At 39.4% G+C, this 14,514-nt stretch overlaps 1 protein-coding gene across 1 annotated transcript in view; it reads right to left on the reverse strand.

The window, feature by feature from the left end:
- spon1a (spondin 1a) overlaps positions 1 to 14,514 on the reverse strand; it is a 77,713-nt gene that overhangs the window by 57,261 nt on the left and 5,938 nt on the right. Inside the window, exons 3-5 of the mRNA XM_020655975.3 lie at positions 14,010 to 14,143; positions 3,382 to 3,455; positions 2,816 to 2,938 (exon numbers count right to left, since the gene is read on the reverse strand). Coding sequence (XP_020511631.1) covers positions 2,816 to 2,938; positions 3,382 to 3,455; positions 14,010 to 14,143 — 331 coding nt within the window. The remainder of the gene's footprint in view (positions 1 to 2,815; positions 2,939 to 3,381; positions 3,456 to 14,009; positions 14,144 to 14,514) is intronic.

Here is a 14,514-nt window from a genome sequence, read left to right on the forward strand (position 1 = left end):
CGTCAAAACACAAGCAGGTGTGGCATTAAGAGGCAGAAAAGAGGAAGAAATACTGTGTGTGTGTGTGTGTGTGTGTGTGTGTGTGTGTGTGTGTGTGTGTGTGTGTGTGTGTGTGTGTTCATTAAAGTGAAAGTGCAGTAATAGACTCCCTGTGATTGTTTACAATTATACATTTTACAGATGCTTTAACATATAGTGAAATGCATTTATTTAAGTGTTTCAAATATCTGTAAGGCTATAAAACTGCTTATTCAACCTGCCACATTGATACAAATGTCTGATAACTGTCAGTCAAACTGAATCAATTTAAATAGTGAAAAAGTTTTTGACATTTCAAACGTTTTTTAAGATTAATGACTGAACTTTTATGACTTTTGACTTAATCTAGACTTAAATGTTTTGAGTTGTCATCGACTAAAGCTATAAAGGGTCAAAATGACACAGTTTGTACAAGGCCAGCAAGCATTTCTGTCCTAAGACCAAGGCAATGAATAAATCTAAAATAGCTGCAAAGATTAACTTTATTAGACATCGCTTTGCCACTAACATATAGCATTGTTTTGTGTCAATGCAAGTAAATACACTTTGTAGTGCTAAAACAAAAAGCTGGATAACTGCTGATGTACGTTTACTGTTATTTAGAAGTTGAAGTTCTCAAAAATAATAGCTGTATGGACTAAAGTTTTCAGACTCTGCTTGAAAAACAAGGCCATTTTTTCCAGCAACAAAGTCTATGTTCGACTGTAATTGCACGGGTTCAACAGACATGAAGGTTGCATGACTAACAAAAGTGGTAAAAGGGAGAAAGAAAATAGAACTGTCAAGTTTATTATGTTAGGAATAATTGAAAAAAAGGCTTGGGGCCTGTTTTACATTGATTTTTTGTCTCAGTATGTTTGCCATCACAAAGGTCTACTACTCATACTCTCAAGAAGTTTTGTTAAAAAAAAAGAGGAAAAAGTGTCAATTCAGTGGCAGCAAAAACAAGTTGTGAGACGTTTACTATTTCACCTGGAAACCTTGATTGGAAATTATTATAAAGGTCATATGAGTGAATATAAATAATATAACAAATTAGATAATTTCCTGCTTATTGTATTGTATTCATTGATTAATATTGTTTGGTGTAATAGTCAAAGTATTATAACAAATGGTTGCCTAGGAAATGACTTTGTGCATGAAGAAAGCCAAATATAGCGTCATGGGAGACAGATGGGAACCAAAATGTACAGCTTGCCCCATCCTCGTTAAAGTTGATTTATCTGGACGTGTGTGTGTTTGTGAACCTGTGTGTAAGAATGAGTCACGAACCAACTACTCCCTCTGTAAGACAGTAAATTAGGGTTCCTTTCGATTTCAGGGTTTATCTTATTCCAGTCCTATCAGTGTATTGATCTGACTGCCGAGGGCCTGATTTAGACAAGAGAGGCAGTGTAATCCTTAAGTCCATTCGCATCCTGATAGTGTTGCTCAAGGTTATACACACATCACTACCAACATTAGTAACATTCTGCAACACCCACACCACTATTTAGAGTCTTGTATGGGGGCTAAACCACCCACATATTGGGAACATATCCTTTTTGGGGCTGAGGTACAACAATCTAGATTAAAGGATGAGGCTTCAGATTATCTGTATTTTTGCTATTGGCAACAAATCCTATTAAAAGATCAAAATCAACGTTGTCCTCCATTTCTCCATACTTTCTATCATATCATCAAAACCAAAATCTTTTCAAAAGTTTCCTTAGTGCAAACTTTGTTGTTATAAAAGGCTTAACTGTATCCTATAAGGTGGTGCTGACTATTTACCAGACAAAATTAAGAAAAGCTTTGGAACTTATCAAACCTGCAACTTGCTCGCCTCCATTTCCTGAGGGAGAGTGAGTCGTGTAAATTACAAGAAACGGTCAAATATGAATGGTTTATCAGTATACACCAATTATGCTTCACTTCAGTGAAAAGCAAACAACATGTATCCCATATGTCTTCTAAACAAATACATCATTATAGGATGTCACTGAAATAACTAATGTTAACCAGCTATGGTGACAGCTGTCACCTGATATCTGCTAGTTGGTGGTTAATTAAAAATAATACTAGATTTTTACCTACCAATAAAGAATGTGGCACAGATATTGGATATCGATTTCAATACCTCATACATGTATGACAAAAGTCTTCGAAAGACTCAAACAACACAAACATGGCCAAGAGATTAAGCAGAGTGAGAGAAAAATCCCCTATCCCATGTACAGTTGTCATTAGCTCCACTGGCGATGCCCACAACTTGTATGTTAGAGTGCTTTTCCCCTGCGCTTAATCGTACTTGGTCGCAAAAGTTGTCTTGTAGCACTGCTGCCTCTCTTTGAATTAGCGTTAAGCCTGTTTTAAATAGCTGTGTGGCTAAAATTGCTTTTATTTAAAGAAATTTCCATTAGCAACAGCTTTTGATTTGTGTTCCAAAAGTTGTACTTTTACAAATTGCAGAACTGTAAGCAAAGCCAAAAAAAAACACACACATCTAATGCAGAGAGCATTTTATTCTGCTGAGAAACGAGGATCTGCACTGGTTTTGTATAGAAAATAGAAAAACATTATGTTAGATGTTTTATTTCTGCTTTTTAATTGGAGACTTTAACCAGAGGCTTTAACCAGCCTGAAGATGTTAATCATGGATTTGTAGTTTTTGGCAGATCTGCATTGGCTTCATTTCCTTAACACTCTGAGGTTGCCACTTGGTCTATTAAGGCCGTAAATCGACAGAATATCCCAAACCCTGTGTGGTGTCAGAGGGCAGCGATTTTGTACTTACGTGGATAGTCTTTGGGATGAATCTTTTCTGACCAGTTTCCATAGAAGGTGACTCTGTATTTTGCCGTTCCACAGGCACAACAGTCAAGCAGAGGTTTATCTGTAGTGTCCCCATACATCGATTCTGTACAGAAATGATGAGAAGGGAGAGGAAGTAAATGTCAGAAGATAGCGATACAAAAGAGAGGTTTCTCATTGATATATTTATCTTTATATATCACAATCAGATGAGGGTGGTCCCCAAGTGGTGGTGTTATGTGTGTGTGTGTGTGTGTGTGTGTGTGTGTGTGTGTGTGTGTGTGTGTGAGCAATGGGAAGTATGTGCAGCTCGGTTTGTTTGATCTATTGCTCAGTGCGGCTCCAATGTCATGCACAGCCAGGGGTTGCACTCATTTACAATTATTCACATGCCAAAGTAGAAGAGGGGACAGGAATGTCCCTGCATCAAAATCAAGAAATGAAAAAATCCACTACCAGTAGGGAGTGAAATTGAGTAACAGCAGGGAGATCGAAGGAATAAGAAACTCATGGCAAATGATTTATTCCATGTCAATAAAAGAAACCCACCTTTCTCACACATCCGCTTGGTGAGTGAGCCTTCATCCTGGAAATAGATTATCCTCTTCTGCACAATGCTCGCCCTACACACAGAGAACGAGAAGAGAGGGAGGCAATGAGGATTGAAGTTTGTTGGGGGCAGCCCCAAGTTCAAATGTATATTTATAACATGCAGAACTAAGCATGAATATCACAATCGGAGATGGCTGAAGAAGATGAGAAACACCTGGAGAATATGAGACGTTTCAAACTGAAAGAGCAGAAAGCAGGAAATGTTAAAAAATCCTGGCTTTTTAAGATCTAATAGAGTCTGAACAGTGAATTGTGGCAGATGGAGCAGGTGCAGGTATTCATCACGATCATCATCCTGTTTTTCTGAAGACTCCTACAAGCAGGTATCAGAGCCCACAGGGAAATTGCTGTTTTTCAGATGGAGGCATTCAGTGTCTCATACAAAGACCGAAAAAAGCAAGCATCAGCACTAAGAAAGTCGCGTACAAAGAAATGAGAGGTTGGAAAGCTGAAGAAAAGCCTAAAAAAGAGAGGCTGCTACTAAAAAGAGTCATTTTGCACTGAAAAATATCCCTATAGCACTTCAACAGTAAGATATGCAGAAATGCAGACAGACATAGTAGACTATTCACTGTGTTGATAAGAACTGATGGACGGGCAAACAGTAATGTTTCCCAAATCTGGGTCCTGGCTAGATTGAGCTGTCTAAGAGGCTTGTTCCTCTGGGTGGTAGGGAACATAGGTCTGAGAAGGGCCTTGACATGTAAATCAGCCTCCAGACAAACCCTTTCAGGGTCCAACAGAATTGAGAAAACAACAGAAAACAAGCCTCCAGGCCCCTAACTTCCACAAACACCAGGCTTTTACACCAGCCATCGCTGTAGGAAGGTTTCCATGGGGATAAAATAACCGAACAATGAGATGCTGGAGGGACATGTTGGGGTAAGGTCTGATCCAGGTGGGCCATGTCCAGCTGGACTGTTTGGTTGCCATTCATTCTGAAGTATCAAACTAAGTTGAGCTGTTAAGCTGATCTGATCCCAGAACTAGTTTCTCAAAGCAAGAGAATACCAACAGCAACATGGGGAAATAAAATGACAATTCAAGGAGGAAATTATGGTTGTTTTAAACAAAGATAAGACGTTAATCTAACTAAATTCCCATTGTTTTATGGAAATATCAAACTGGTTTGAGCTGTGTAAAAAAAACTAATATTTACATCTCTGAAAGCCTACGTTGAAAAGAAACTATACATTTAACTTGTGTGTTTTTGTACTGCTTTTAAAGTTGAAATGGGCATAATGCAAGAACCAAACACTAAATAAAAAATATATATATTGTATATTGCAAATACTGTATGGCGTCAACTGCAGGTTTGTGGACTGTATTTTTGTTTCTTTTTTCTAAGTCGTGGTTTGCATTATAGCCCTGGCAATATTAGATGTTAGAACCAGAGGTGACATCATTTGGACAATGAGATGGAGTAGGAGAGCATGATTCAGAATCATTAAACCAGTCAACAAGCCAAAGATGCTTTTCAGTGCCACCATACTTTTTAGAAGTCACTTAGTGATAAAACTGGAGCCCAGACTTCTTAAACAGGCTAAATAACCTGCACACAAAACCATATGTCTGATTATGTTTTTTTCAGTCACCATCATTATCAAGTATTTAAAAAAAAAAAGAAAAAGGTGGGTGATTTAAAATTCTAACCTCACATAGAATATGAATGGGGAATTTAGCTACAGACAAAACATTTTGGGATCAAGCTGTTAAAATATTAAGTCTGGCATTTCACTGTTGGGCCTCCACAGGAATTGTCTCATGTTTTATCTCACAAATATTCTTCAAACTACACAAATTTTTTGTGTGTTGGGTTTTCTGACTTATGAATGTACACAAACAAGCAGAGAATGTGATAAAACCAAAAAACGGCGATATAACGAGCATCAAAATCAAACTGCCAAATAGTGTACGTAGGGGGAGTATTGAATTCACACGGACACATCAACGCAAAATGTTTTACTCACAAGGGCGTATGCCACATACGCTGTAGCTACGACGTACATTTGATGCACAAGTATGAACCAGGTTTAAGTCCTTAAATTGCTATTTAAGGCTGCATGTTCATCTGTTTTGGCAGGAAATGTTTATTCACAAAAAATCCCCAAAGAATGAAAAGGAGAAGAAAATAGAAAATTCATCTACTTTGTCACATTATGCTGTGACTAAGTTATAAACTAATGAGCATCTTTTATTGAGCATTTTTCTTTAAGATAAAAAACTAAATTTGCGTTAATAAATCTTGAACCCCTCAGTAGTCAGTAGATACCCCTTAGATTTAGATGAATTCAAGTTAATTCATGTCAATGCATTTTACTTATCTATAACGTGATTTTTACCTTTTCAATAACAGCACAGGTTATGTTTGTGGCACACTGCAGACTTGAACAGCCCGTAAATGATGTCGGTAAGTATATGTAGTGGAAAAACACAATGAGAAAACTGGTGCATGCAATAAATCCTCTTAAATCACTTCAAGAAGCCTCTTATGCACAAATATGCACATTGAAGGGTTTCTTGCAAGGCCCATTATAAATGTTGATCGATATGCTTGAGCATAGCATTAGTACAGTCAGCATCTCCAAGGTAACAGATGACAGTGATAAAGTCTTACTAACATAATACTGTCTGTTCCCTTGGTATTTCTTCGCCTCATATTGGCCTTTCATTTGAGCACTGTGAGGTGGGCAGAAAAAGATAACAACAGATCAGAGAGCTAAAGATCAGTCTGCTACAAAATTGAGAAAACAAGAGGTTATTACTGCCAAAGGGTCATTTCAAACAGAAGTGATCTAAGCATGAACTTCCCTGCAAAGGGAACATGATGGACTGTAAAAGGCAAGTCTGCCTGGGTACACGAGAGGCTGATTAGGCCATATGTTACACAAGTTATCAAACGACTATATCCTGATAACACTCTTTTATACTCACCACACTCTCCTATTACTTGCAGTCTTAATTTTTAGTCACAGATAATTCCCCCGTGATAGTTTACTGAAGTTACTGAGTGACTGAAAATGTTCGAGTCTGTGAAACAGGATAATATAACATATTACACATGAGAGAAAGACAGTGTGAGTCTGAGTTTGAACATGTGTGTGTGTGTGCCTCGAATAATTGTAAGTGAGAGAGTTTGATGGTAAAAATACAAAGGCTTTGATTTCAAGAAGCTACGAGCTACAGCTGCCTTCTTTTTAGTCAAAATATTTTCAAGCTAAACTATCTCTTACACACTTCCGGGGGGGGGGGGGGTATCCTATCCTGCTGTCGGCCTCATTACCCCTCCGAGTGCATGAAGTCATCATGATGGAGTTAATAGCGAAAGACATTACACACTCACATTTATCTTTTCTAAATTGTTAAACAAATAATTGTTCAATTCTTAATAATTCCTGATTGAAATGAACATACAGGCTTACTGCCAGTAAAGAAGCCAGGAGTTGCTTGATAGCTAAAGTATGCTGTCATGAATTAGCTGTGGCTAACTAATAGCTTATACAATTTTGACTTTTACCCAAGCGGCAACCTCCGGTCTTGAAAAATGAAGTACAAAATCCTGCGAGTGTCCGCTTGAGGCTGGCTCCAGGAACACCAGAAGTCATATACACACAACTGGCAAAAAAGCCGTTTTTACAGCATAGATAAACATGTTTACAGCCTGGTACAAAAAACTAAAGGTCTTATTAGTTATTGTTATCACTGGCACACACTGTGGCTCCGTTTTGATTTTGAAAACGATACGTGTTATCCACAGTTAGGCGCGTAGCTGACATGACTGACAGGTGGGTGTGATGTAACGGTTCGTCAAGAGGCTTAAAACCCGCCTCTGCTTCAGCTCAAAGCCTGTCGTTAGGTTGACTAAAAGTTAGGCTGAGACAGAATTTCCAGCATGGCGGCGGCTACCGTTGAGCCCCAAAGCCCCCTGCCATAACAGATGGCTGATGTCACCCAGGCTTGGTCCATTAATATTTACAGTCTGTGGTTTTGCCTTGATATTTGGCCTATTGACCTTCTGAACTTTCCCTATTAATTGAGGGTTTTTCATGACAATGATTCATAGATTTTGAATTTACAAGAGCTCAAACATTTCCGCTTCCCGGCCACAGCATAAAATTAAAGCAATGTGGCTACCGTGTGAAAAGGTTTAAACCTGCTTATAAACTATTATTCAGTCTCATCTACACCTCTACTCAGTCACACATTTACAATATAGAGGTCAATATGGAAAGTGTTTTAGATCAAGAAGGTTTGTGAGAGGGCAAGTGTGAATTATGGCCTCATCAGCCTCTCATAATGTTGATGAAATGATTCAAGGTAAGTGACACAACCAGCATATCTCTTATTGTTCACGCTTTAATTCAATCTCACCCCAATTTCATATATCTGCCTGAGTGAGAGCAGCCCACTCTCCTTCACTGCTTTCCCACTTTCCCAAGTTGGCCAGACAATCAAGCAGAGCAATGCTTATTTAACACCCAATTTAAATTCTATGTCACTTTGCCAGAGCGACACCACTGCCGATCCCAATCACCCAGAGAGTGCACCGATTTGAATGTGTGTGGGTGTGTGTGTGTGCAAGGGAGTTTGTATGCATGAGTGACAGGTTGACAAAAAGACAGAAAGACAGAAGAGTTAAAAAGAAAAGCAGCCAAAAAGATTGTCATTCTATAGCTACATTTCCATTTGTGTTCTTGTAAAAAAAATAGTTTTTCCAAACTCCCTCAACAAGCAAAGATTAAATTACTTCATTGAAGAAAAAGAAAACTGTCCGTTTCCGCTATAAACTGCAAAAAAAACAATACTTTTATCTTCGGCTCTTCAGAGTTCCGTCAAAGCCCTCCTTGATCTGTCCCGTCATTGTGCAGACGGAGATAAACAGTTTCTGACAGCTGCACATGGTTTTGACATTCTTCAGATCACAGATACACTGTCTCTCACAGACAGCCCATCAGAACACATTGCACTATCCACCATATCGCACGCCAGAGGGAGATGACAAATAAATTGCTTCCTACCTACAAATGGAAAGATAGATAGTGGCAACTTCAATGGCGACCGCAATTTATGGATTATATTCTGATATGAGTGACTCTGCTTCTGAGGATCAACCAGCACGTCCCCAGCCAAAACAATTCAACTGTGAAAATCGCTCCTGCTGACAATAGTTTGACTTTTTGTCATCACACAATAGCAAGGTCATGTGTGACTTTATGGTTAAGTTCCCCACTAATGAGCAGAATGGAAGCCAATTATTTTCAATCCAATTCAACTGAAATTAACATTTTATTAAGAACAAAGGTGAGATGGACAAAATCCTCCCCTGCTTCCCAAGCTTTCTTTAAAACTTGCAGTAAGAGTGAAAAAATTAGATCTGATCCTGCTGAAAGACTAGTTTAAATTGAAAATAATGAATCTGATGGTAGCGGCTAGCTCGGCCTTCATCTGATCTGCAAGGTTATTTCAGATGTAAGAAAGGTAGCCCTCGTCAAGTTGTGTACAAATTGTGAAGGCATGGCCGACAAAATTCTGACAAAATTCTAACTAAAGCAGCAACCCATAATGTGCAAATTTTGCAATGACAGTAGTAAATCTCCCTAGGGGGGCCCCATCTGAAAGCATTCACTCTCATTGCCCTGCTGAAGCCTGGTTGGAGGGCCCCCCCCAACTGATTTTTGCCTTGAGCCCCAATGGACTTTAGGATCGCCACTGGGCATTTGTACTTAAAAATGTTTTTCTCTTATTACATGTAAGGCAGATTTATTGTGCATCCCTAACTGACAATCGCAAGTTTAACATTTTAAATGCATGAAGTATTCACACACCAGTAGAAGTAGCCCAGTTAAAACATTGGATACTTGTAACACTGGACTACGACCTAACTCTTTCATTGAGTGGGGTCATTTTTAAAAAAAAATCTTTCAGGCAGGTCATCCACCAACAATCCTGAGGAACCTACGAGACATGAAAGCCAGGCGCTCCCAGGAAAATATGTGGTTAGTAACTAAGATTTAACGATAGTGACTGTTAGAGATAAAAGCTCAAGGTGCCAGTTCCCCCAGTAGTCTAAGTCTATAGCAGCATAACTAGGAGCTGGTCCATACCTGCACCAGCCCTATAAGCTTTATCAAAAAGGAAAGTTTTAAGTCTATTCTTAAAAGTACAGACTGTGTCTGCCTCCAGGACTCTGACTGGTAGATGATTCCAAAGGAGAAGAGCCTGATAACTGAAGGCTCTACCTCCCATAGTACACTTAGAGACTGTAGGTACCATGAGCAGGCCTGCATTCTGGGAGTGTAATGTTCTTGAATTGTAATAAGGCACTATTAGCTCTTTAAGATAAGATGGTTCCTGACCATTAAGAGGTTTGTTAGAGAGAAGAAGGATTTGAAATTATATTCTAGTTCATAGGGAGCCAGTGCAGAGAAGCCAACACTGGAGTAATGTGGAACCCTTCTCCTACTTCTAGTCAGTACACGAGCTGCAGCGTTTTGGACTAAGAGTCTTTAGAGACTAACAGGGCAGCCTGATAAAAGAGAATTACAATAATCTAACCTGGAGGTCACAAATGCATGAACTAGTTGTTTTGCATTGTTTTGCGACAGGATATATCTGATTTTAGAGATATTACGACGGTGAAAATAGGCTGTCCTTGAAATTTGTTTGACATATCTTGATCAAATAGAACTCCTAGATTCCTAACAGTGGTGCTAGATGCAAAGCTGATATAGTTAAGAACAGTTATATCGTAAGAAAAAGTCTCTCTGAGGTTTTAAGGGCCAAGCACAATAACTTCAGTCTTGTCATTCATTTTATACATCTCTTCCAAGTGCTCAAACTACCACTGTGGACTTTGTGTTTTTCTGTGTCATAGTTTCTCCTCTAGAGGAGCTCTGCTTGTGATTGCTTCAATGTGTAGAAAGCATTTGCAACAAAACAAGAGTGTGATACCAGCAATAGAGCGAAAGAAACCTTGGCTTGATATGATTCTGGCATATAATGTAAGAAAGCCCAAAATAAACTGGACTCGATGGTTAAACTTTCAAAGTCGGTGCTTATAGTTCAGCAGTTTGAATGCGCATCCTTGCCTGACCCTATCATCATGCACCAAACCACCAAGCTCAGTCTTTCCATCTAAAAGACGGAGACTGCCTGTCAATTACACTGCAGCAAACCACTCGGGAGGAGCAAGATTCCCGGGACAGCATTTGAGTCACTGGAGCCTTCTTACAGAAACACATGTACATATACTTGAGCCACACACACACACACACTTCTTATTGCATAACCAGATGTCGTTTTTTAAATAACCATCATATTTTACAGGCGGGCGGACCAACAGGCAGCTCTTTTGGGATTTGAAACAAAATTAAAAGCAAACATTATCCCTGCCTGTGGTGGTAATGAAATTTCCTATCTAAGCTAGGCTAATCTATAATGTTATTTCACATTATAATGTTGGTTCTTTGCTGTGCATATTTGTTGACTGGGCAGTTTTTGTGTTACCACCTACCGCTTATGATGAGGCCTGTATGATAGCACAATAGTGTAAAAAAAATGTCTTTGTGTCTGTGCTGTAAAGTTAGATACAGGGGTTGCACCTCTTCAATCAAAGCAGCCTTATAAAGATGTGTGTTGTGTTGCAGTAGTGAGCACACAAAAACCTTGTCATCTTTTTGACTGCCAGAAAGGGGAAGAACAGTGGCAAGTACACACTCCCAGCATGTAATCGTGACTTTCAGAGACATCTCTTTTCAACTGTCTGCTTCTCACACTTCTCCCTCCCTCCCTCCCCTATTGTCTGCAACCTGGTGTTACAACCATATCTCTGCACTTTCAAATTGTCAATTTCTACCCTGTACTCAATGAGAAGGGAAGAACAACATGTACATGTACAGTACAACATGGTCTAATATGAGGAAACTATGACACACAGTGAAGATAAAGACAAAGAAGAGATGGATGAAAAAAGGGAATTGGAGAGAGCAAGGGGCACAATGTCACATCAGTGTGAGAGAGTTAAGGAAAGCTCAGGCAGGTCATGAAGATACTCGAGGAGGATAAACACAAGGGAATTGGAAAGCACAGAGACGCAGAAAAGAGAAACTCGCAACACTCTGGCAGGGTGGAGGTCACATAATAACATGCATTTCTGCAGAAGATATTCAACCTTCTATCACCCCTCAGTAAGAACTACAGAGATGTAGAAGAGGCAGCAGAGTAACAGGTCGTGTACAAAAAAGTGAAATAATGCATTGATCAGAATGCAAGTCGCAGATTCCCCCATCATGTTTCCATCGTATTCCCCCACTGTAGTAACAAATGGATTCCTGTCATACTCTGTCAGGTGAACATGACTGTACCTGACTCCAAGCCAGCCCAGAAGACTCACAGGAGCAGAATTGATTGGTGTCAATCAGCTGCATAACTAATAACGGTAATAAATAGTTTATAAAGCCAGGTGAGGCTCAACATTTTGAAATTCTGCATTGAACTCTTTTTGGGGGAGGGGTTGTATTGAAAGAGTTTCTGTACATATGGACCTGATGTAATATGCAAGTACAATTCACAATCCCAAGGAGTGCTGGATTGTAAATCAAAATATTAACATTTAAATTGAACTCCGTATGAGACAATTAAATCCTTGTCAGACAAATATTACTGAAAACAATAATTTAAACGCAATAACACCAAGATAACCAACCTGCTTTAGTTTGTCAGCTTCTTAAAAACTACAATTGTGAGAGCTATCAAAGAAGACTGAGAAGCTAATTTACAAAATGCAAAAATGTCAACAGCTAAATGAGTGCAAATGAGACAACTAGAAACCATCTTCTATTCAAATAAAATGTGAAAGGGAGAAATGCACCCCTAAGGCCGTGTTCACACTTGACTTATTTTTTCAGAAAAAAACGCTGCCTTCAGCACCTTTTGAGCGCTTCTGCGCGAGTGTTCAGTAACCTCAACAAAGGGATCAAGCCTTCGGCGCAACCGTGCCGGAGCAGACACACAAATTTAGCACAGAAAAGAACAAGCAGGATGGGGAAGTGGGTGTTGACGGACAAGGGTGCACGGACTCGTAACGGACCAGAGCAGATGCGCAATGCATACATATCTGGTGGAAGTTTGGGTCGTCTACCAGAAAGCTTTCTACCGTGTGTTGGCTGGTAAAATGGCAAATACAGTGCAACCATTTGCATTGGCTTTGGCGTTTGAGGAGGAGGATGCTCCTGAACAACCAATGCGCCGTTTATGGGTGCATTCATCTTTTTGGGCACCGGTAACTAGGGAAGTAGGTTACTAGGGAAGGTACACGCGCACCTACTCGACTCGTCCTGATTGGTTAGCTGTCAGAAAGGCGCTTGACGTCACACAGTGCTTTTCTGAAAAGTTAAAACAATTCAACGGAAAAAAGGGTTGTATGTAAAAAACAAAGGCGCTAGCAGTTGAAAAAAGAAGTCAAGTGTGAACACGGCCTAACTATACTGCAGAGCTCTGCTCCTGTGCTGTTTTCAAACAGCCGTTTTTCATGCATTTTAGAAAAAGATTGCCCCCCTCTCAAGCAAATGAGCATTAATGCAACAAATTCCAATTCATCAAAACACAAGCCATAACAGCTGCATGCAGGTGGAGAGAAATGTACAGTATCCTAATGGTGGCAACTGAAGTACCTAATAGTATTTAATGGCAACTGTTCCACCTTTGTTTGACCCAAGAAATAAACATAGCTGTCAATACAGTTTGTCAGTGATATTCAATATTATATTTTTATATAATTGTCAAAGATTTTTATTTTAGCCGTTGGGCCTAAATCCTGGCATATACAGGCACACTTTATCCAGATATGTGGAGGTGTGTGAGATCTGGAGCCTTCAGAAAGAGAATGTGATTCTGTCTGAATGAGCTGAAAGCTATACGTGATAGAGGATGAAACAGGTATCACATCTGTCAGGTCGAAGCTGCTCCCAACAAGCTTCCAAGTCACCCTCTATATATGTGGATAGAATTGAACTCAGTCTATATGAGAAGGTTGAAGGTCCTGACAGCTGTTCTCTACAAACAGATGCTTGACAGGAGCAAAATGCACTGAGCTGCAAAACTAGATGGAAGTGTTTTAGGCTGGAATATATCACAAGTGAATCAGACGTCAAGATGAAGTAGATCTTGGAGGTAAGTGATATGAAATTGTGATCATTTATTACAATCCCTTCATTTTGAATTCCCTCCTTAGTTTATAACATAGCTTAATATTTTGCTGCTCGCTTACAAACCAGCGACAATTACGAGGTCCTCCTTACCTAAACTCTCTCATCCAGGGCTACACTCCCTCCAGCCCAAAACGCTCTGCCAATGAAAAGTCTGATCCAACCTTCACAACAGGTCAACTTCCATGATAAATGTAGCTTCCATGGATCTACAGTTCTCCGATGATAACAAATAAGCAACTAGAAGAAACTTTCTTATCAAAAATTAAACATGTATCCTCCACCTTTAGTTCCCAAATGTAGTGTAAAATATATGAAATGAGTGCTGCTGTCTACTCTGTAGGTGTTGTGTGAACATACTTCAGGAGGACGCAGCCAGAGCCACTGGGGGGCGCAGTCCAAAACACCTGGATGCTGTTGCGTCTGCGAGGAGTGCTCTCTGTCACAGCAGGTGGGCAGTTGGTCATATACTGTGTTTCTTCCTCATCAATTATCTGTAAAGCAAAAGCAAATTCACACAAACATTACAAATAAATATAAATGTCCATACAAAATATGTATTCTTTTGTTCTATGAGAAAGCACTTTTAAACATAATTAGCTGCTGAAATGGGCATGGATTTAATATTTGAGGCACATAAAGGAATTTTAGGAAAGTCAAAAATTGCAATGACAGTTTCCCCTTGCAAACAGTAAAACATTTAATACTTTTGTATTGAAGGTGGACAATCTGATGTGTGGTGCTTTGTATTGACAAGCTCAAATCACAACACTCAAAAAACGGCACGTGGTGAGCAGAAATAAAGTTTATCTCCTGTGTTGACACAGAAGAACAACATTTCATTCACGTCTGAGGATATTATTAA

Source organism: Labrus bergylta, chromosome 3 (assembly GCF_963930695.1).
Source record: "Labrus bergylta chromosome 3, fLabBer1.1, whole genome shotgun sequence".
Taxonomy (NCBI): Eukaryota; Metazoa; Chordata; class Actinopteri; order Labriformes; family Labridae; genus Labrus; species Labrus bergylta.